At 40.7% G+C, this 18,251-nt stretch overlaps 1 protein-coding gene across 2 annotated transcripts in view; it reads left to right on the top strand.

The window, feature by feature from the left end:
- ATL3 (atlastin GTPase 3) overlaps positions 1-18,251 on the top strand; it is a 51,477-nt gene that overhangs the window by 7,982 nt on the left and 25,244 nt on the right. For both annotated transcript variants that reach the window (XM_059069964.2, XM_067037466.1), the window contains exons 2-5: positions 1,305-1,519; positions 1,660-1,803; positions 9,530-9,634; positions 10,135-10,185. In XM_059069964.2, coding sequence (XP_058925947.1) covers positions 1,305-1,519; positions 1,660-1,803; positions 9,530-9,634; positions 10,135-10,185 — 515 coding nt within the window. The remainder of the gene's footprint in view (positions 1-1,304; positions 1,520-1,659; positions 1,804-9,529; positions 9,635-10,134; positions 10,186-18,251) is intronic.

Raw genomic sequence — 18,251 nt, 5'->3', positions numbered from 1 at the left:
CTGCAACTGCATACATTTTTGTCATGTGATTATTCTGTCATGTTTGTAGCCCAGGTAACTTTATCTTCCATACCTGTTGCCCTGACAATATCACCTGCATCCTTAGGGTGGTAGCTTTCAACTATATTACAGTACATATCATCCATCCTTTTTACAGTTGTTTATTGTGTGCCTGCTTTGTGTGAGTACATTCACACTGCTTAGTAAACTTTAATAGTGAAATAGATAAAATTGAAAGAGCCAGTATCATGAACTTAATTGTGAAGTCCTGGGGGACTATTGTATTGATTACTAGGTTTGGTTGTATCTCATAGAGCCTCCAAATAAGTGATTTAAACAAGGTAGACATTTTTGTTTCCTATGAAAGTGAGCCAGCATGGCAGTTCTGCTACACCGAGTCCTCAGCCCTACCTCTCTTGTTGCTCCAATATTCCTAGGGTGTTGCCCTCACATGCCTGGTCCAGGGTGACTCGCTCCCACTTTCACATATGGCCAGCAGGAAGGGGGAAGATGCATGATATGGAAGTTGCTATATCATTTCCAGTCAGAACTTAGTCACACAGTGATACCCTACATACAAGGTTGGGTTGGAAATGTGTTTCTTCTGAGCATTTATATGCCGAGCTAAAAATCTATTACCATTGCAGGAGGAGAAAATGAATATTGGGGGAGCAACCAGCCATCTCAGGGACTTTGTTTGGTATTGCTTTGAGTACTGCACAGTACTTAACCTTGTGGCTTATCCATAAGGTGTGAATAAATTGTTCTCGTTTCTTCTTTTTTTTTTTTTTTTTTTTTTTTGTGTTACGCGGGCCTCTCACCGTCACGTCCCCTCCCGTTGCAGAGCACAGGCTCTGGATGCGCAGGCTCAGCGGCCATGGCTCATGGGCCTAGCCGCTCTGTGGCACGGGGGATCCTCCCAGACCGGGGCACGAAACCGCGTCCCCTCCATGGGCAGGTGGACTCTCAACCACTGCGCCACCAGGGAAGCCCTACCCATTGCTATTTTTAAAGGTGGAATGGTTGTCTTTTTCTTTTGTTTTTCTATAATGATTCTGGATATGAGTCCTTTGGATTTAGGTGTTAGGAATATTTCCTCCTAGCCTGTGACTTGCATTTTTACTCCCTTAAGGATGTGTTTTAATGAACAAAAATTCTTAATTTTAGTGAAGTCTAATTTGTCATTTTTTTCTTTTATGGTTGGTGCTTTGTGCCGTGTTTAAAAAGTTTTTACTCTTCCCATGTTAAAAAATACATATTTTAAAAATATTTGAAACTAATTTTTTTTCTCTACAACAACATAGGTGATGCTATGGAGAGCGGAAAGCCTTGTCCAGTGCAGGTTGTTTTGGTTCAGAAAGACCAGCATGCCTTTGAGCTAGAAGAGAAAGCCTTGGCCAGCATCCTCTTACAGGAACACATCCGAGACCTTGATGTGGTGGTGGTGTCAGTGGCTGGTGCCTTCCGGAAGGGCAAGTCCTTCTTTTTGGACTTTATGCTACGATACTTATATTTCCAGGTAAAGTAGAATTATTTCATTTCAAATTAGAAAGTGAGACTGTTACGTCCAAAAGAGCAAAGGAAGCTCATGAATTATCCTTGATGTGTAAAGTTACTCGAAATTTTAGGCTTAACGGAAATTTCTTATTTCTCCTATAGAAGGAAGGTGGCCGTTCAAATTGGTTGGGTGACCCAGAAGAACCGTTAACAGGGTTTTCATGGCGAGGGGGCTCTGACCCAGAAACCACTGGGATCCAGATGTGGAGTGAGGTTTTCACTGTGGAGAAGCCAGATGGGAAGAAGGTAAGGAAGAAAAAGACTTATAAACTAACAGACACAACAAAATGAGAACTTTAATGTGTAGCCGGATAATCCAATTAAGATTTTTATCATAATGATATAAGTGCATTTGTAAAACTAATTCACGAATGTAGTTTAAAAGGTCACAGAGAGACATGAGGCTTCTAACGAAAAGGAGCCGCCAGGGGCCCTGCTCCTCCGTCTGCTCATTTCCACTCCCCAGAGGCTCATGCTCTCAGCTGTTCAGATGTTACCTGTGTTCTTTACACTCTTACTCCTGTAAGCATTCACTCCCCCCGCCCCTGCAGCTGTCAGCAGGGCATCCTCATGGAGCCTAGTAAGCTTCAGTTGTAGAGCTTCTCCCCAGGTTTCTTTGTAAGGGTCAGCAGGGGCAAGTCATGTGGCTCCTAAAGTGGAACAGGGGATTTGGGGTTATGACTGTTTCTTCAGCAGACTTGAACCCATTCCTTCTGTTTTTAGCCTCACCCTAAAGCATGCCGTCACAGCTGTTTGTGCCTCTCATTTTTGAGTCTTTCCGGGGCTTCAGGTTTCATATCCCCCCTTCAGGTTGTTCAACTTCAGCTGTTACCTTGATGTTAAGTAATTAAATATTTTGAGAGTTGGACAGTTGATGCACGACTTTTAAAAAAAATGTTGACTTATTTATTTATTTATTTATTTGGCTGCGCTGGGTCTTAGTTGTGGCACGCAGGATCTTCGTTGCTGCACGCAGGATCTTTGTTGCTGCGTGCGGGATCTTTAGTTGCAGCATGCGGGATCTAGTTACCTGACCAGGGATCGAACCTGGGCCCCCTGCGTTGGGAGCTAGGAGTCCTAACCACTGGACCACCAGGGAAGTCCCTGATGGTGTGAACTCTTGATCACTGTTTGCACAGCTTCTATTTTTTTTCCTCATTAATTTCCTTATTCTTTTAATGTTTTGTTTCTTTCTCTCTCTCTTTTTTTTTTTTAGTGAAGTTTCAGGAGAAAGGTATATTGGAAAACCCTCTTTTTTTTTTTTTTAGCATAGATACACATACAGAAATGTGTAGCAAAATGGGGAGATTATCACACATTTTTTTTTAAGGGAAGAGAATGTAGGAGAAGAAGGAGTTTTTGGAATATAACATTAGAAACTTTTGCATGGAAGGATCTTTAGATGTTATTTTAACCAGCCTTTAATTTTTTTAACAGCTTTACTGAAATTTAATTGATGTTCCATTTTTCCCCTCACAACTTTTGTGCTTTTGTCACTATTTTACTTTAATAACATTGTTTTTATTTTTGTTTAAATGGTCAGTTATCTTTTAAAGATATTTAAATAATAAGAAAAAAGCCATATATTTACCCATGCAGTTACCATTAACTGCTCTTCACTTTTTGTGTCCAGATTTTTATCTATTTTTTGTATTCATTTTTCCTTCAGCCTGAAGGACTTCTTTAATATTTCTTGTAGTGCTGCTCTTTTGGTGCAGAATTCTTTTAGCTTTCTTTCTGTGTTTGAAAAGTATTTTGCCTTTGTTTTGAAAATATTTATGCTGGGTATAGAATTCTAGGCTGGCAGTTTTGTCTTTCAGTGCCTCAAAGATGTCACTCCCCTGCCTTTTTTTTTTTTTTTTTTAAAGATTTAATTTAGGGCTTCCCTGCTGGCACAGTGGTTGAGAATCTACCTGCCAACGCAGGGGACACGGGTTCGAGCGCTGGTCCAGGAAGATCCCACGTGCTGTGGAGCAACGAAGCCTATGTGCCACAACTATTGAGCCTGTGCTCTAGAGCCAGCGAGCCACAACTACTGAGCCCGTGTGCCACAACTTCTGAAGCCTGTGCGCCTAGAGCCCGTGCTCCGCAACAAGAGAAAGCCCACGCAGCAACGAAGACCCAATGCAGCCCCCCAAAAAGATTTAGTTTTATTTACTTTTTTGACTGTGTTGGGTATTCGTTGCTGCATGAGGGCTTTCTTTTGTTGCAGCGAGTGGGGGCTACTCTTTGCTGCAGTGCACGGGCTTCTCATTACAGTGGCTTCTCTTGTCGCGGAGCACAGGCTCTGGGCGCGCAGGCTTCAGTAGTTGTGGCACGTGGGCTTAGTAGTTGTGGCTCACTGGCTTAGTTGCTCTGCAGCATGTGGGATATTCCCGCACCAGGGATCGAACCTGTGTCCTCTGCATAGGCAGGCTGATTCTTATCCACTGTGCCACCAGGGAAGTCCCTCCCCTGCCTTTTTGCTGACATTACTTCTGCTGAGAAATTGCTGTTATCCTTTGTTCTTGTGTGTCTAACGTGTCTTTTTTTTTTTTTTTTTTTGCGGTATGCGGGCCTCTCACTGTTTTGGCCTCTCCCGTTGCGGAGCACAGGCTCCGGACGCACAGGCCCAGCGGCCATGGCTCACGGGCTCAGTCGCTCCGCGGCATGTGGGATCTTCCCGGACCAGGGCACGAACCCGTGTCTCCTGCATCGGCAGGCGGATTCTCAACCACTGCGCCACCAGGGAAGCCCTAACGTGTCTTTTTGTCTAGTTGCTTTTATGGGGGTTTTGTAGTCTGACTGGAGGGGACAGGTGCCGTTCTTGGCCCTCTGTGAGCCTTCCGTAGTGTTCCTCTAACCCTTTTGAATGGCTCTTTCTCCAGCCTCAGCTAATTTCCTTATTCACATGGGCTGGTCAGGACTCAGCTGAACACTTGATGGGTACCCTCTGTAGATTCCTAGTGTTCTTTGTCTCTGTGGCTCTCTCCTCAGGTGCTCTGCCTAAGAACTCCCGTTTCCTTGGTCTTCCTGACTCAGCTGTATTTCCTGACTCAGAGAATCTGGTGGCTCTGCCTGGGTTCCCCCTCCCTGTGCCTTGGCCAATTAGCTGGGTCAACTGTAAGGCTCACCTCATCTGTTTCCTTTCTTTCAAGGATCATTATCCTTTGTTACCCAGTGTCCAATGTCTTAAAACTGTTGTTTCATATATTTTGTCTGTTATGTTTGGTTTTTTAGGTGGGAGGGTAAATCCAGTCTGTTATCCCATTTTGACTGGAAATGGAAGTCTGATCTTCATTTTAGAGATGCTGTAAAATGACCCAGTGAGTTAAGGGCCTGCTGTGGGTAACATAGTGACTCTTAGAGACGGCACCACAACAAGGCCCTACGACCTTCATTTCAGTTCTTGTTTTCTTTTCTTTTTCTTTCTTTCTTTTTTTTTTTTTTTTTTTAAGTGGTACGCGGGCCTCTCACTGTTGTGGCCTCTCCCGTTGCGGAGCACAGGCTCAGTGGCCATGGCTCATGGGCCCAGCCGCTCTGCGGCATGTGGGATCTTCCCAGACCGGGGCACAAACCCGTGTCCCCTGCATCGGCAGGCAGACTCTCAACCACTGCACCACCAGGGAAGCCCAGTTCTTGTTTTCTGTATCATGTTCTGTTTCTACATTTCTGGTAATATGTGGTAGGCGTTTTTTTTTTTTTTTAACTTTTATTGCAGTATAGTTGCTTTACAATGTTGTGTTAGTTTCTGCTGTATAGTAAAGTGAATCAGTTATACATACATATGTCCACTCTTTTTAAAATTTCCTTTGCATTTAGGTCACCACAGATAGAGTTTCCTTTACTAAGCAGTAGGTTCTCATTAGTTATCTGTTTTATACGTAGTAGTGTATATATGTCAATCCCAATCTCCCAATTCGTCCTACCCCCCGGCAGATGCTTTCTTAATTTGTTTTTAGGAATAAATAATTATTGTTGACTATGTGATCCCTTTGTACAGAACTAGTGGGCCTCATTTTAATTTTGGGGTAATGTGGTGTATTAATTCTCCTTAAGAGTTTAGGAAATCTCTACAGTGTTAGTAGTAAGCAGGCTTTGCTTTTAGTTATCTGACATTTATAGTGCCCTCATTTTTTTATCTTGTTGAATTGACTCCTCTATAGAGCTTCATGTTTACTGACATCATTTTGGTTTCCTGCCCTTTAAAAAAATTTAATAGACTTTATTTTGTAGAGTAATTTTAGGTTTATAGGAATATTGATCAGGAAGTGCAGAGTTCCCCCTTCCAGTTTCTCCCTATTATTTACATCTTTTGTCAGTGTGATACATTTGTTATAATTAATGGACCAGTATTGATAGGTTGTCATTAACTAAAGCCCATGGTTTACGTTAAGGCTCACTCTTTGTGTTGCACGTTCTGTGGGTTTTGATGAATGTATAATGATATGTAGCTACAATTACTGTATCAACAGAGGAAGTGCACTGCCCTGGAGATCCTCTGTGCTCCACCTGTTTGTGCCTCCTCTCCTCCCTGAAATCCTGGCAACCGGTGATTGTTTTACTGTCCCCATAGTTTCGCCTTTTCCAGAATGTCATATAGTTGGAATCATACAGTATATAGCCTTTTCTGATTGGTTTCTCTCACTTAGCAATGTATATATTTTTATGGTTCCTCGCATCTGTTTGTATCGATAGCTCATTTCTTCTTATTTCTGAGTAGTATTCCACCATATGGATGACCACAGTTTATCCACTCACCTACTGAATGACATCTTGTTTGCTTCCAAGTTTTGGTAATTATGAGTAGAGCTGCTCTAAATATTCATGGGCGGGTTATTGTGTGGACATAAGTTTCAACTCATTTGGGTAGATACCAAGAAGTGCAACTGTTGGATTGTATGGTAAGATTATGCTTCATTTTGTAAGAAACTGCCAAACTGTCTTCCAAACTAGTTGTGCCATTTTGCATGTTCTCCAACAATGAGTGAGAGGTCCTGATGTTTCATATTCTCGTTAGCATTTGGTATTGTCAGTTTTCTGGTGTGTAGGGATACCTTGTTGTGTTTCTAATGTGTTTTAAAAAAAATTATGTTCAGACATCTAGCAGGATCAGGAGTGCTTTTAAAAAAATCAATATTCCTACACCAGAAACTAACACAACATTGTAAATTAACTGTACTTCAATTAAAAAAAATTAATATTGGATAAATGCTATACTGATAAGCAGTTCTTTAGAAGTTAGCTAAATAAAAGTTTAGCAAGATTGTCTTATTTTATACTTGGTGAGGTTTTAGCTTAGAGCTTGTCTAATTAGAAAGCCACCTACAAGTGGAATTACTGGGTCTGAGAATGCCCATTTCCTCTTTTTTGAGCTATTGCCAAATTGTTCTTGAAGGTAGTTATGGTATTTTACTATTCTACTACATGATATGAGAATACTGTTTTCCCCCAAATATGCAGCACTTTAATTATACTTATGACTCCCACTCCTCAAAGAGCTTCTCTTTAGTATGTCTTCTTTTTCCCTCTGTTTGGCCTCACTTTTCTCATTAGCAGATGCCATGATTTTCTCTTTTTCATTGAGGTATAATTCACATACCATAAAATTCAACCTTTAAAATACATAATTCAGCAGTTTTTAGTACACTCACAAGGCTGTGCAGGTATCACCATCTAATTCCAGAACATTTTCATCACCCCCCAAAGAAACTCAGTCACTCCCCATTTCCCTCTTCTCCCAGCCCATGGCCACTATCGATCTACTTTCCTCCTCCATGTTGGCTGTTTGATACAGATGGAGTCACATAACATATGGGTCGTTTGTGTAGCCTCTCGCACCCAGCCCAATGCCCTCAAGGCCCATCCATGATGTAACACTAGTAATGACTAATGATGTTGAGAATCTTTTCACATAACCATTTGTATATTTTCTTGGGAAAAGTATCTGTTCAAATCAAATCCATTTTTTAATTGGGTTGTCTTTTTGTTGTTGAATTCTTTATGCATTTTGGATACTAGACCTTCGTCGGATATGTGATTTGCAATTATTTGAAGTCCAGTTTGTATATATTTTTTTGGTTTATTGTGCTTCAGGTGTCATATATTAGAAACCATTGCCTAATCTGAGCCCATGAAGATTTACACCTATGCTTCCTTCTATGAGTTTTGTGGGTTTTGCTCTAATATTTTGGTCTTGATCTGTTTTAGTTAATTTTTGTACATGATGTGAGGTAGGGATCCAAAACCATTCTTTCACACTGGAAATCCACTTGTTCCAGCCATGATTAGTCTTTTTTTTTTTTTTAAACCTTCAATTTAATTTTTGTTTTTAATTAATTAATTATTTATTTATTTATTTATTTTTGGCCGTATTGGGTCTTTGTTCCTGCGTGTGGGCTTTCTCTAGTTGTGGTAAGCGGGGGCTACTCTTCATTGCAGCGCGTGGGCTTCTCTCATTGAGGAGCATGGGCTCTAGGCCCTCAGGCTTCAGTAGTTGTGGCTCGTGGGATCTAGAGCACAGGCTCAGTAGTTGTGGCCCACAGGCTTAGTTGCTCCACGACATGTGGGATCTTCCAGGACCAGAGCTTGAACCCGTGTCCCCTGCATTGGCAGGCAGATTCTTAACCGCTGTTCCACCAGGGATGTCCCCATGATTAGTCTTGATTGGTCATTTAGTTTGACAGTATCCTCTTCACAAAACAGCTAAGGTATGGGTAGATGAAGTCTTTTATCATTAGGTTTCAGTGTATTCAGGCTAGAAACTTCATTTCATTTGAATTTGTCTTTTTTTCTGAATAGTGCTTTCTTTTGGTTGAATTTATATCATATGTATTCAATCACAGTAGTGCACTGAGTATATGAAAGTCCATAAATATATAATGTTATTAATGGGTCCTGATATATAAACTATATAAAATGATTTATTATCATTTCTAAGAATAAAAATACTTTTCTAAGTAATAAAAATGTCATTTCTAAGAATAAAAATTTTGATTTGTATTTGTTATCATAAATCTTACTTAAAAATGTTTTTTGACTATGGCATTTCTCTTCTTGTATTCAATAGAGCTTCATAGAAAGCTTCCCTTCTGGCCTTTGCAATAATTTTGGTATTGGTAGAGAACTAGCAATTGCTGATGAATTTACTTATTTTTCTGAACATATTAAACCCCGTCCTCTTTTGGAACCAGTTACGCACGAGTTTGAAAAGTTTTACTTTTAAATTATATGACTGAAAATTATAGCAAGTTGTATAAGGATTGTAAGGTACTTTATCTTATTTAACATTTTGCATACATCTACCTTTTAAGGTGGGAACGTTCATTAAGGCTTCATGAAACCTAATTACACAGAGTGAACGATAGCCTAGTTTCTCCTGCTTTCATTTGGTATGTGGTGTGGTCTCTCTTTCATAAAGATTGAAATAAGTGTTCATTTTACTTTATCAAACAATGAGAAAACTCTAGAAATTTGAGAGAAGAATGCAGGCTTGCAGGTAAATGCCAAAAATATCCCATGCCATATGTTTTATTTATTTATTTTTTGATTATGCCTAAGTTTAGACTAAGTCAATTAGTTAATTGACTTAGCCAATCCAGATGACTGGCTTTGAAAGTGAGCTCATTGACTTCAACATTTTGCTGTTTTGATTGTTAGGGTGATTTTCCCCTTTTTTCATACTGCTTTGTATACCTCTATTTTGTATCATATCACTGGGTGAGAGCAGATAATCTTGTCCAGCAAAGTTCTCTGTTAAAAAATACAAGGCAGCTGAATACTTACATTTATTGAAAAAAATTCACGTATTAAGTGGACCTGCGCGGTTCAAACCCCTGTTGTTCAAGGGTCAACTGTAATTGTACTTTTCTGAGAGAACCTATGAGCAGGTGCTTAAGCCTCATTTAAATATTACCTGTACTTTTCAATTTCTCCTTGCATGTCTTCCCTTCTCACTTTTACATATTTTGTTTGTGTTTCCTTTTTTTCATAGGTTGCAGTTGTTCTGATGGATACCCAGGGGGCATTTGACAGCCAGTCCACTGTGAAAGATTGTGCTACCATCTTTGCTCTAAGTACCATGACTAGTTCTGTTCAGGTAAGACCATTTGACTAGGAAAAAAGTTTGTAGAAGAAATAAGATAAAGAGAATACATCTAGTTTCAGTTATTGTTCTGTTATCAGCATTCCTATGGTAATATGTAAATGTTCTTTTTAGACTACAGATACAAGTTAAGCTCTTACAAGCTTAAGAAGGAGCCTAAACTATTTTTCCATTTTGGTCATAAATATATGTAGTATATTCCAAGAAAAGTCTGAAAAGTGAAAATCGAAATTGTATCATTTACATCATACAGGAAATGTAGATTTGGTAAAAATTGAAGAAAACTATATTTTAAAGTGTAAAGGAAAGATTATGTGATTTCAACATTATATGCCTAGTTTTCCAAAAGACAGATGTTATTTCTGTTTAAACAGACCTCATATTCTTATATGCAGACCTTTAATTGTACAAAGCTTCTGTTCAGTCCTTTAGGCTTATTTGGGATTCATGTGAAGTAAGCCAGAGTAGAATAAATCTGGACTTTTGTTTTCTAGATTTATAATTTGTCCCAGAACATTCAGGAAGATGATCTTCAACAGCTGCAGGTATATATTTCTCATAAAAATGTTAATATATCATTTAAAAGTTTTAAGACTAAGACAAATTTTACAACTGAGTAGTTTCAGCCAAAGACTGAAACATGGAGGAAGGCTTGGGGTTCATGGTAATCCTGCACTCTGTATCTGTGGCTGGAGTGGTCAGGGAAGGCCTTAGTGAGTTGAGCTGGGAACCGGAAGAAAAGTGGGTGGGTCAGTCCTGCAGCTATATTGGGGGGAGAGGTGTGGGCGTGGTGCAGGGGAGGGGACAGCAGGAAGAAAGACCCTGAGGTGGAGTGTGCTTGGTGGGATTCAGGAACAACAAGGAGGCCAGTGGGTGGGGTTGGAGGGTGAGACAGGAGAAGGCCAAGTGATGAAGTCAGAGAGGCATTCAGCTTCCAGTGATGCCCTGCCTTTGTAAGGACTTGGGCTTTTCCTCTGGGTGAGATGGGAGCCATGTTTTGAGCAGAGGAGTGATATTATTTGACATATTATGAAAGGATCACCCTGACCGTTGTGTTTAGAATAGATTTTTAGAGGCACAAGTGTGCATTCAGTGAGACTGGTTATGGAGCTATTGCAATAATTCAGGCGAGGTTAAACAAATTCATATTTATAAAATGCATAGGATCGTGTACCTGGAAAACAGTATGTGCTTAATAACTGCCATTACTTCTTATACCTATAGCACTGCTACTGTTATTAGTCATTGTTTCCTCTTCTCCATAATAGCAGTTCTTTTTTTGGGGGCTGCTTTGGGTCTTCGTTGCTGCGCGCGGGCTTTCTCTAGTTGCGGTGAGTGGGGGCTACTCTTCGTTGCGGTGTGCGGGCTTCTCATTGCGGTGGTTTTTCTTGTTGTAGAGCATGGGCTCTAGGTGTGCGGGTTTCAGTAGTTGTGGCACACGGGCTCAGCAGTTGTGGCACACGGGCTCAGTAGTTGTGGCACACAGGCTTAGTTGCTCCACAGCATGTGGGATCTTCCCAGACCAGGGATCGAACCCGTGTTCCCTGCGTTGGCAGGCAGATTCTTAACCACTCTGCCACCAGGGAAGTCCCAACAATAGCAGTTCTTATACATTTTTCCTGTAAAATCCTCTTCATTGAGTATTCCAGAGTTGGATGCAATTTGGCATGCTTCTCTAATTCTGCTCCTCCCACCGACATTCAAGAAACATATCAATACCAGAGTTGGGGGTGTCTTTTATTATAGAAATTACCTTGAATTAGTTCTAATTTCTATTTCTTTTTTTTTTTTTTAAGGAAATAATTCCTAAATTTTGGTTCTTAATGTTACTATTAGTAGTTACCTGTACTTCATAATTGGTGGTTCTACACGAGTGCCATCGTTCAGTGGTTGAGAGCTGTGGCTCCATAATACATATCCATCAAAACTTGAGTTTGACAGCTTTTCCCCTGAAACTTATTCCTTTCTAAGCTCCTTTTTCTGGAGTGCCTAATTTGTGTGAGGCAGTGGACCAAGTGCTGTAGATACCATGGTATGTGAGGTAGACATGATTCTTTATGGATTTTGTAGTCCAGTCAGTGAGAGGGTACCTAAATGCCTAGGCATGGGTGATGTATCAGGACTGCTGTCACAGAGTACCACGACCTGGGTGGCTTAAAACAGTAGAAATGTATCATTTCACAGTTGTGGAAGCTAGAAGTCGGAAATCAAGGGGTTGACGGGGCCACAGTCTCTCTGAGCCTGTGGGGAGAATCCTTTCTTGCCTCTTCCTGGCTTCTGGTGGTTTGTTGGCAATCCTTGGCATTCCTTGGCTTGTAGCTGTAATGCTTCGGTCTCTGCCTCTGTCTTCACGTGGCTGTCTTCCCCGTGTCTGTGTGTCTGTGTCTTCCCGTTGCATTCTGTTCCCTGTGTTTCTGTTATGTCTTCTTATAAGGACACTAGTCATATTGGATTGTCTTACCCTAATGACCTTATCTTAACTTGAATAATCTGAGAAGACCCTACATCCAATAAGGTCACATTTCACAGGTACCAGGGATTAGGACTTCAACCTATTTTTTGGGGGGGAGGGCACAACTCCATAACAGGTGATAAAGATTATGATGCAGTTACGTAATTCTCCTATTTTTTTTTTCTTGGTACGTGGGCCTTTCACTGTTGTGGCCTCTCCCGTTGCGGAGCATAGGCTCCGGACGCGCAGGCTCAGCGGCCATGGCTCACGGGCTTAGCCGCTTCACGGCATGTGGGATCCTCCCGGACCGGGGCACAAACCCGTGTCCCTTGCATCGGCAGGCGGACTTTCAACCACTGCGCCACCAGGGAAGCCCCCCGTAATTCTCCTTTGATACTGTTCTCAAGAACTCCACCATCCTCTGGTTCCTCAAACCCAAGATGTGTTTAAACATGTCTTTCCCATAATCATTTCAAAACTAAACATTCCTGATTCTGTTAATTATGTCCTACTGTAGGGGCAGAAAAAATCTTTACTCATCTTAGGTTCTTGGCTGAAGCAAGGGTTGAATGGAAGTACCTGCTTTAATGAAGAGGACTGGGACAGGTGTCAAAGTGCTTGATGAATGATAGGGAATGACCACATGGTTTGCAGATGGATGGCAGTAGAGAATGGGGAAAGAGGTATTCTACAGAATGGCGCAAATCCTAAAGGAGTAGGGCTTTCTACCAGAAGATGGAGGATGTTGGTTGAGAAGTGATAAAGGGAAGCAGGGAAGTCACCAACCCCACCTTTTGATCTGGAGACACATAGGATGTGAGAGAATAACAGCTGCTACTTCAGATATTGTGGAAAATTGCTATAAAATTTATAAAAATATAATTATAAAATTTTATAAAAATTATAAAAATTGCTATAAAATTGTGGAAAATTATGCCCTCAGGTTTTGTTAAAGCAGGGAGGTAGAAGAAATTCTCAGAGAAGGAGCTGGAAATTTAGGAGAGTGTTCATTGTGGCTCTGAAGTTGCACGAGAAACAGTGGAGGTGTCTGAGGGTGGGGCGGGGGGACCAGAGAATTAAGCGGCTGATAGTGCCAGTGCCTTTGACTGTGAAGCTGGAGGGGGGATGTGACTAGGCTTAGGGCACTGGTCAGTGAGGATGGGGATGGTAGGTCGGATGGATTTTATGCCTATGGAGGGTGACCACTGGGCCTAATGGCCAGAGGTCTTGTCTCATTGGACAAGGCTGATTGATGGTAGATCTAGAAATTGAATAAATATAAATTTTATGAAGGAGACAATAATTTTCTTGTGTACCTGGAAATTCACAAGAATCAACTGGTGAACTATTTAGAACTAAAACAAACAAAAAAATTCAGTACCAATCACAAAGTACAAATACAAAAATCTGTAGGCTTTCCTATCTACCAACATTAACCAGTTTAAAAATGTAATGGAAAACATTTGCTGTAGCAAAATATTAGCAACTTGGGATAAATTTAAGGAGACCTGTATGAAGCACTTCAGTGTTGTATGAGGCATATAAAAGATTTAACCACATGCAGGAATACACCTTGTTTCTTCTATAAATATTTATATTTCATATGTATCTTCTATATGTGGAGCTAACACATGTTTATTGCTTACTCTGTACCAGACACTGCTGTGTATTATATAAATGTTACCTCATATGAGACTGAGTATTATAAAGTTGTTACTTCTTTCCCATTAAACAGAATCATAAAGATATTCTTTTGGGAACTAGACAGAATTGTTCTGAGCTTCATTTGGAAAGTTAAATTGTAAAACCACCAAGAATATTACAAGGGGTGGGGGAAATAAGAGAAAACTGACTTAGTACATCTTATAAGGCTGTAATTACTGCAACAGGGCACTGGTTCAGGGAAAAATAGATTAATGTGATATATACTTATGATATAATACATATTCATATATTTCATTCTACTTAAGAGTATATGATACATAAAGGATGGATCAGTCAGTAAACGATGTTAGGATAGTTGCCTATGTATTTAGATACAATAGAAATTAGATGCCTACCTTGTGCTATATACGAAAATAAATTCAGGATGATTAAATATTTTGATGTAAAAAAACCCATAAATAACTGGAAAAAAATAGGCCAATATACAATACTGAGGGGGAAGGTTTTTTTTTAAATAAATTTATTTATTTATTTTTTGCTGCATTGGGCCTTCATTGCTGCACGCGGGCTTTCTCAAGTTGTGGCGAGCAGGGTCTATTCCGTGCAGTGCATGGGCTTCTCATTGCTGTGGCTTCTCTTGCTGCGGAGCATGGGATTTAGGCACACGAGCTTCAGTAGTTGTGACTCGCGGGCTCTAGAGCGCAGGCTCAGTAATTGTGGCGCATGGGCTTAGTTGCTCTGCGGCATGTGGGCTCTTCCTTGGACCAGGGCTCGAACCTGTGTCCCCTGCATTGGCAGGCGGATTCTTAACCACTGCGCCACCAGGGAAGCCCCGAGGGAGAAATTTTTAAAAATATATTTATTTGCTTATTTATTTGGCTGCATCGGGTCTTAATTGTGGCACGTGGGATCTTTTGTTGTGGCGCACGGGCCCTCTAGTTGTGGTGCGAGGGCTCCAGGGTGTGTGGGCTCTGTGGTTTGTGGCACGTGGGGTGTCTAGTTAGGCACATGGGCTTAGTTGCCCTGTGGCATCTGGGATCTTAGTTCCCTGACCAGGGATCGAACCCACATTCCCTGCAGTGGAAGGCAGATTCTTAACCACTAGAGCACCAGGGAAGTCCCGAGGGAGAATTTTTTAAGCAAGATGTCAAAGGTAAAAGACAAAAGAAAAAAAGTGGCTAGATTTGATTCCATGTAAATTACAAAAACAGGGTTCTGAACAGGAGTTCGTTACCTATTAAGGGCTGAGGGAGAGAGATGCCCAGGTATCAGAGGTCCCAGCCTGGGGGACTGGGAAAGGTTTCCTGGTGGAGATATTCCCTTCACTCTGTGCCTTCTTCATAGAGCCTAGAATTAAGCTCTCTAAATGGGTAAGATGATATCTGTCATTGTAATACTTTTTCTCCTTTTAAAAGTTAATAATGTATAATATTACTGATGGAATTAGAAATATTATCCTTTCAAAAAATTGGGCACTTTGGATAAGGCTGAAGTCCCCCTCTCCCCCTCCCCAGAGGTAACCACTATGCCTATCAGATTTGAATATATCCTTTCTATTCTTTTCCTGCGTTTCTGTAAACAGGTATGTATCCCTATAGGAAATATATGACATGTGACAGCAAGCCCTTATCCAAACGCTTTGAGGTTACATGTGTTTTGGAGTTCAAATCTTTTTGGATTTAAAATTAAAAAAATTTTTTTAAATTTACTCATTTCGCTGTGCTGGGTCTTCGTTGTGACACTTGGGATCTTGGTTGTGGCATGCGGTATCTTTAGTTGCAGCATGCGTGATCTTTAGTTGCAACATGTGAGATCTTTTAGTTGTGGCATGTGGGCTCTTAGTTGTGGCATGCAGGATCTGGTTCCCTGACCAGGGATCGAATCCGGCCCCCCTGCACTGGGAGCACTGAGTCTTAACCGCAGGACCACCAGGGAAGTCCCGTTTTTGGATTTTAGATAGATAATATGGTGCATATATTATAGCATGATGTCTAGGATAGGAATGGGCATTTGGTTAATACCTTCTAATTAAACACATTAATATTTCTGCAATGAAATGTGTGACCAATTATATGAAATAGGATACATAAAACCTATTTAAAGCCTTATATCAGTTAAAGGCAGACTTTCCTCCAAATGAGTTTGCTGCTTGGGGTTTTAGAGCTTTTTGGATTTCAGAATTACAGATAGGAAATCATGGTTGTATATAGTTTTATAGTGTGTGTTTGTCTTTTTTTATATATAGTATTTTAATTTACCAGGTACTTTTTAAAAAATAAATTTATTTATTTTATTTATTTATTTTTGGCTGCATCGGGTCTTCGTTGCTGTGTGTGGGCTTTCTCTAGTTGTGGTGAGCGGGGGTTACTCTTCATTGCGGTGCACAGGCTTTTCATTGCAGTGGCTTCTCGTTGCAGAGCACGGGATCTAAGTGCACGGGCTTCAGTAGTTGTGGTGCGTGGGCTCAGTAGTTGTGGCTCACAGGCTCTAGAGTACAGGCTCAGTAGTTGTGGCACACGGGCTTAGTTGCTCCGCGGCATGTGGAATCTTCCCACACCAGGGATCGAACCTGTGTCCCCTGCATTGTCAGGTGGATTCTTAACTACTGCGCCACCAGGGAAAACGGTACTTTTTAAAAAAAACCATTTTATTTATTTTTAACATGGTGATCTGTATTCGTAGTGTAAAAGTCAGTAGTCTTGCAGCGTTCCTAATGAGCATCCCTTCTATGTCCCATTCCCTTTCTCTAGAGGCAGCCACTTGTACTCCTTTTGGCTGTGTCTTCTGCTATTTGTGTCTAGAGTTTTAAAGAACATGCTTATATTGTTCCTTCTGGATTTAAAAAACTTAAGTATTATTTCTTATATAAAATTAGGATTTCGCTCCCTTTACAACTCTCCTACCCCTCACTCAGTTTCCTTTCTCTCATCTTCCCAGTAGTTAACGTTGCAATTTTGTTAAAAAAGTATTTGTATTTGCCTTATTATATGGATATATGTATATGTTCTTCATAACTGAGGTGTCTTGTATCACACTTTTCATTAGTCTAGTGTTCTGTGCTTATCAGTAATGCGTCTGCAAAGGAGAGACCAAAAAAATGTCTCAGTTTGATCTTAATACTTTAGGTTCTGTTTTAGTTTTCCTTGGGGGAGGCATGACTTCTTGACCTGTGTTTTCTTCCTTTAGTCTGGAGTGCTTCTTCTAGACCTGGGGCATAGCCGTCACTCTAGTAATTTATTTATTTATTACAATTATTTTTTTATTTTTTTATTTTGCCTGTGCCAGGTCTTAGTTGTGGCATGCGGGATCTTTGTTGCGGCATGTGGACTTCTTAGTTGTGGCATGTGAACTCTTAGTTGTGGCACGCATGTGGGATCTAGTTCCCCGACCAGGGATTGAACATGGGTCCCCTGCATTGGGAGCATGGAGTCTTACCCACTGGACCACCAGGGAAGTCCCTATTTTCTTTTTTGTAATAAAAAATAGTTTTTATTATTTTTGTGTGTGATAAAAACTTTAAAAACTCTTAGCAACTTTCAAGTATACTGTACAGTATTATTAACTACAGTTGACCCTTGAACAACATGGAGGGTTAATCTGCATATAACTTGGCATATTACCCTTAAGTTTCATCCATGTTGTCACAGATGACAAGGTTTCCTTCTTTTTAAAGACTGAAAAAAATTCCCTTGTGGTATATATAACCCATTATGTGTATATATATATATATAAAATATATATAACATTTCTCTTATCTGTTCTTCCATTGACAGACACTTAGATTGTTAGGTTGTTTCTGTATTTTAGCTATGTGAATAATGCTGCTATGAACATGGGAGTGCTGATATCTCTTTGAAATAATGGTTTTGTTTCCTTTGGATATATACCAAGAAGTTGGATTGCTGGATCATATGGTAGTTTTATTTTTAATTTCTTGAGGAACCTCCATACTGTTTTCTGTAGTGGCTGTACTAATTTACATTCCCACCAAGAGTGGACAAGGGGTCCCTTTTCTCCACATTCTCTCCAACGCTTGTCTTTTATTTATTTATTTATTTAACATCTTTATTGGAGTATAATTGCTTTACAATGGTGTGTTAGTTTCTGCTCTATAACAAAGTGAATCAGTTATACATATACGTATGTTCCCATAGCTCTTCCCTCTTGCATCTCCCTCCCTCCAACACTTCTTTTTTTTTTTGGTGGTATGCGGGCCTCTCACCGTTGTGACCTCTCCCATTGTCGGGCACAGCTCTGGACGTGCAGGCTCAGCGGCCATGGCTCACAGGCCCAGCCGCTCTGTGGCATGTGGGATCCTCCCGGACCGGGGCACAAACCCATGTCCCCTGCATCAGCAGGTGGACTCTCAACCACTGCGCCACCAGGGAAGCCCCAACACTTGTCTTTTTGATAATAGCCATTCTGAGTGGTGTGGCGGGTTTGATTTGCATTTCCCTGATGATTAATTATGTTGAGCACCTTTTCATTTGTCTG

Source organism: Kogia breviceps, chromosome 7 (genome assembly GCF_026419965.1).
Source record: "Kogia breviceps isolate mKogBre1 chromosome 7, mKogBre1 haplotype 1, whole genome shotgun sequence".
Classification (NCBI taxonomy): domain Eukaryota; kingdom Metazoa; phylum Chordata; class Mammalia; order Artiodactyla; family Physeteridae; genus Kogia; species Kogia breviceps.
Note: the sequence above shows the minus strand (reverse complement) of the source record. Positions and strands in the feature narration are given on the sequence as shown.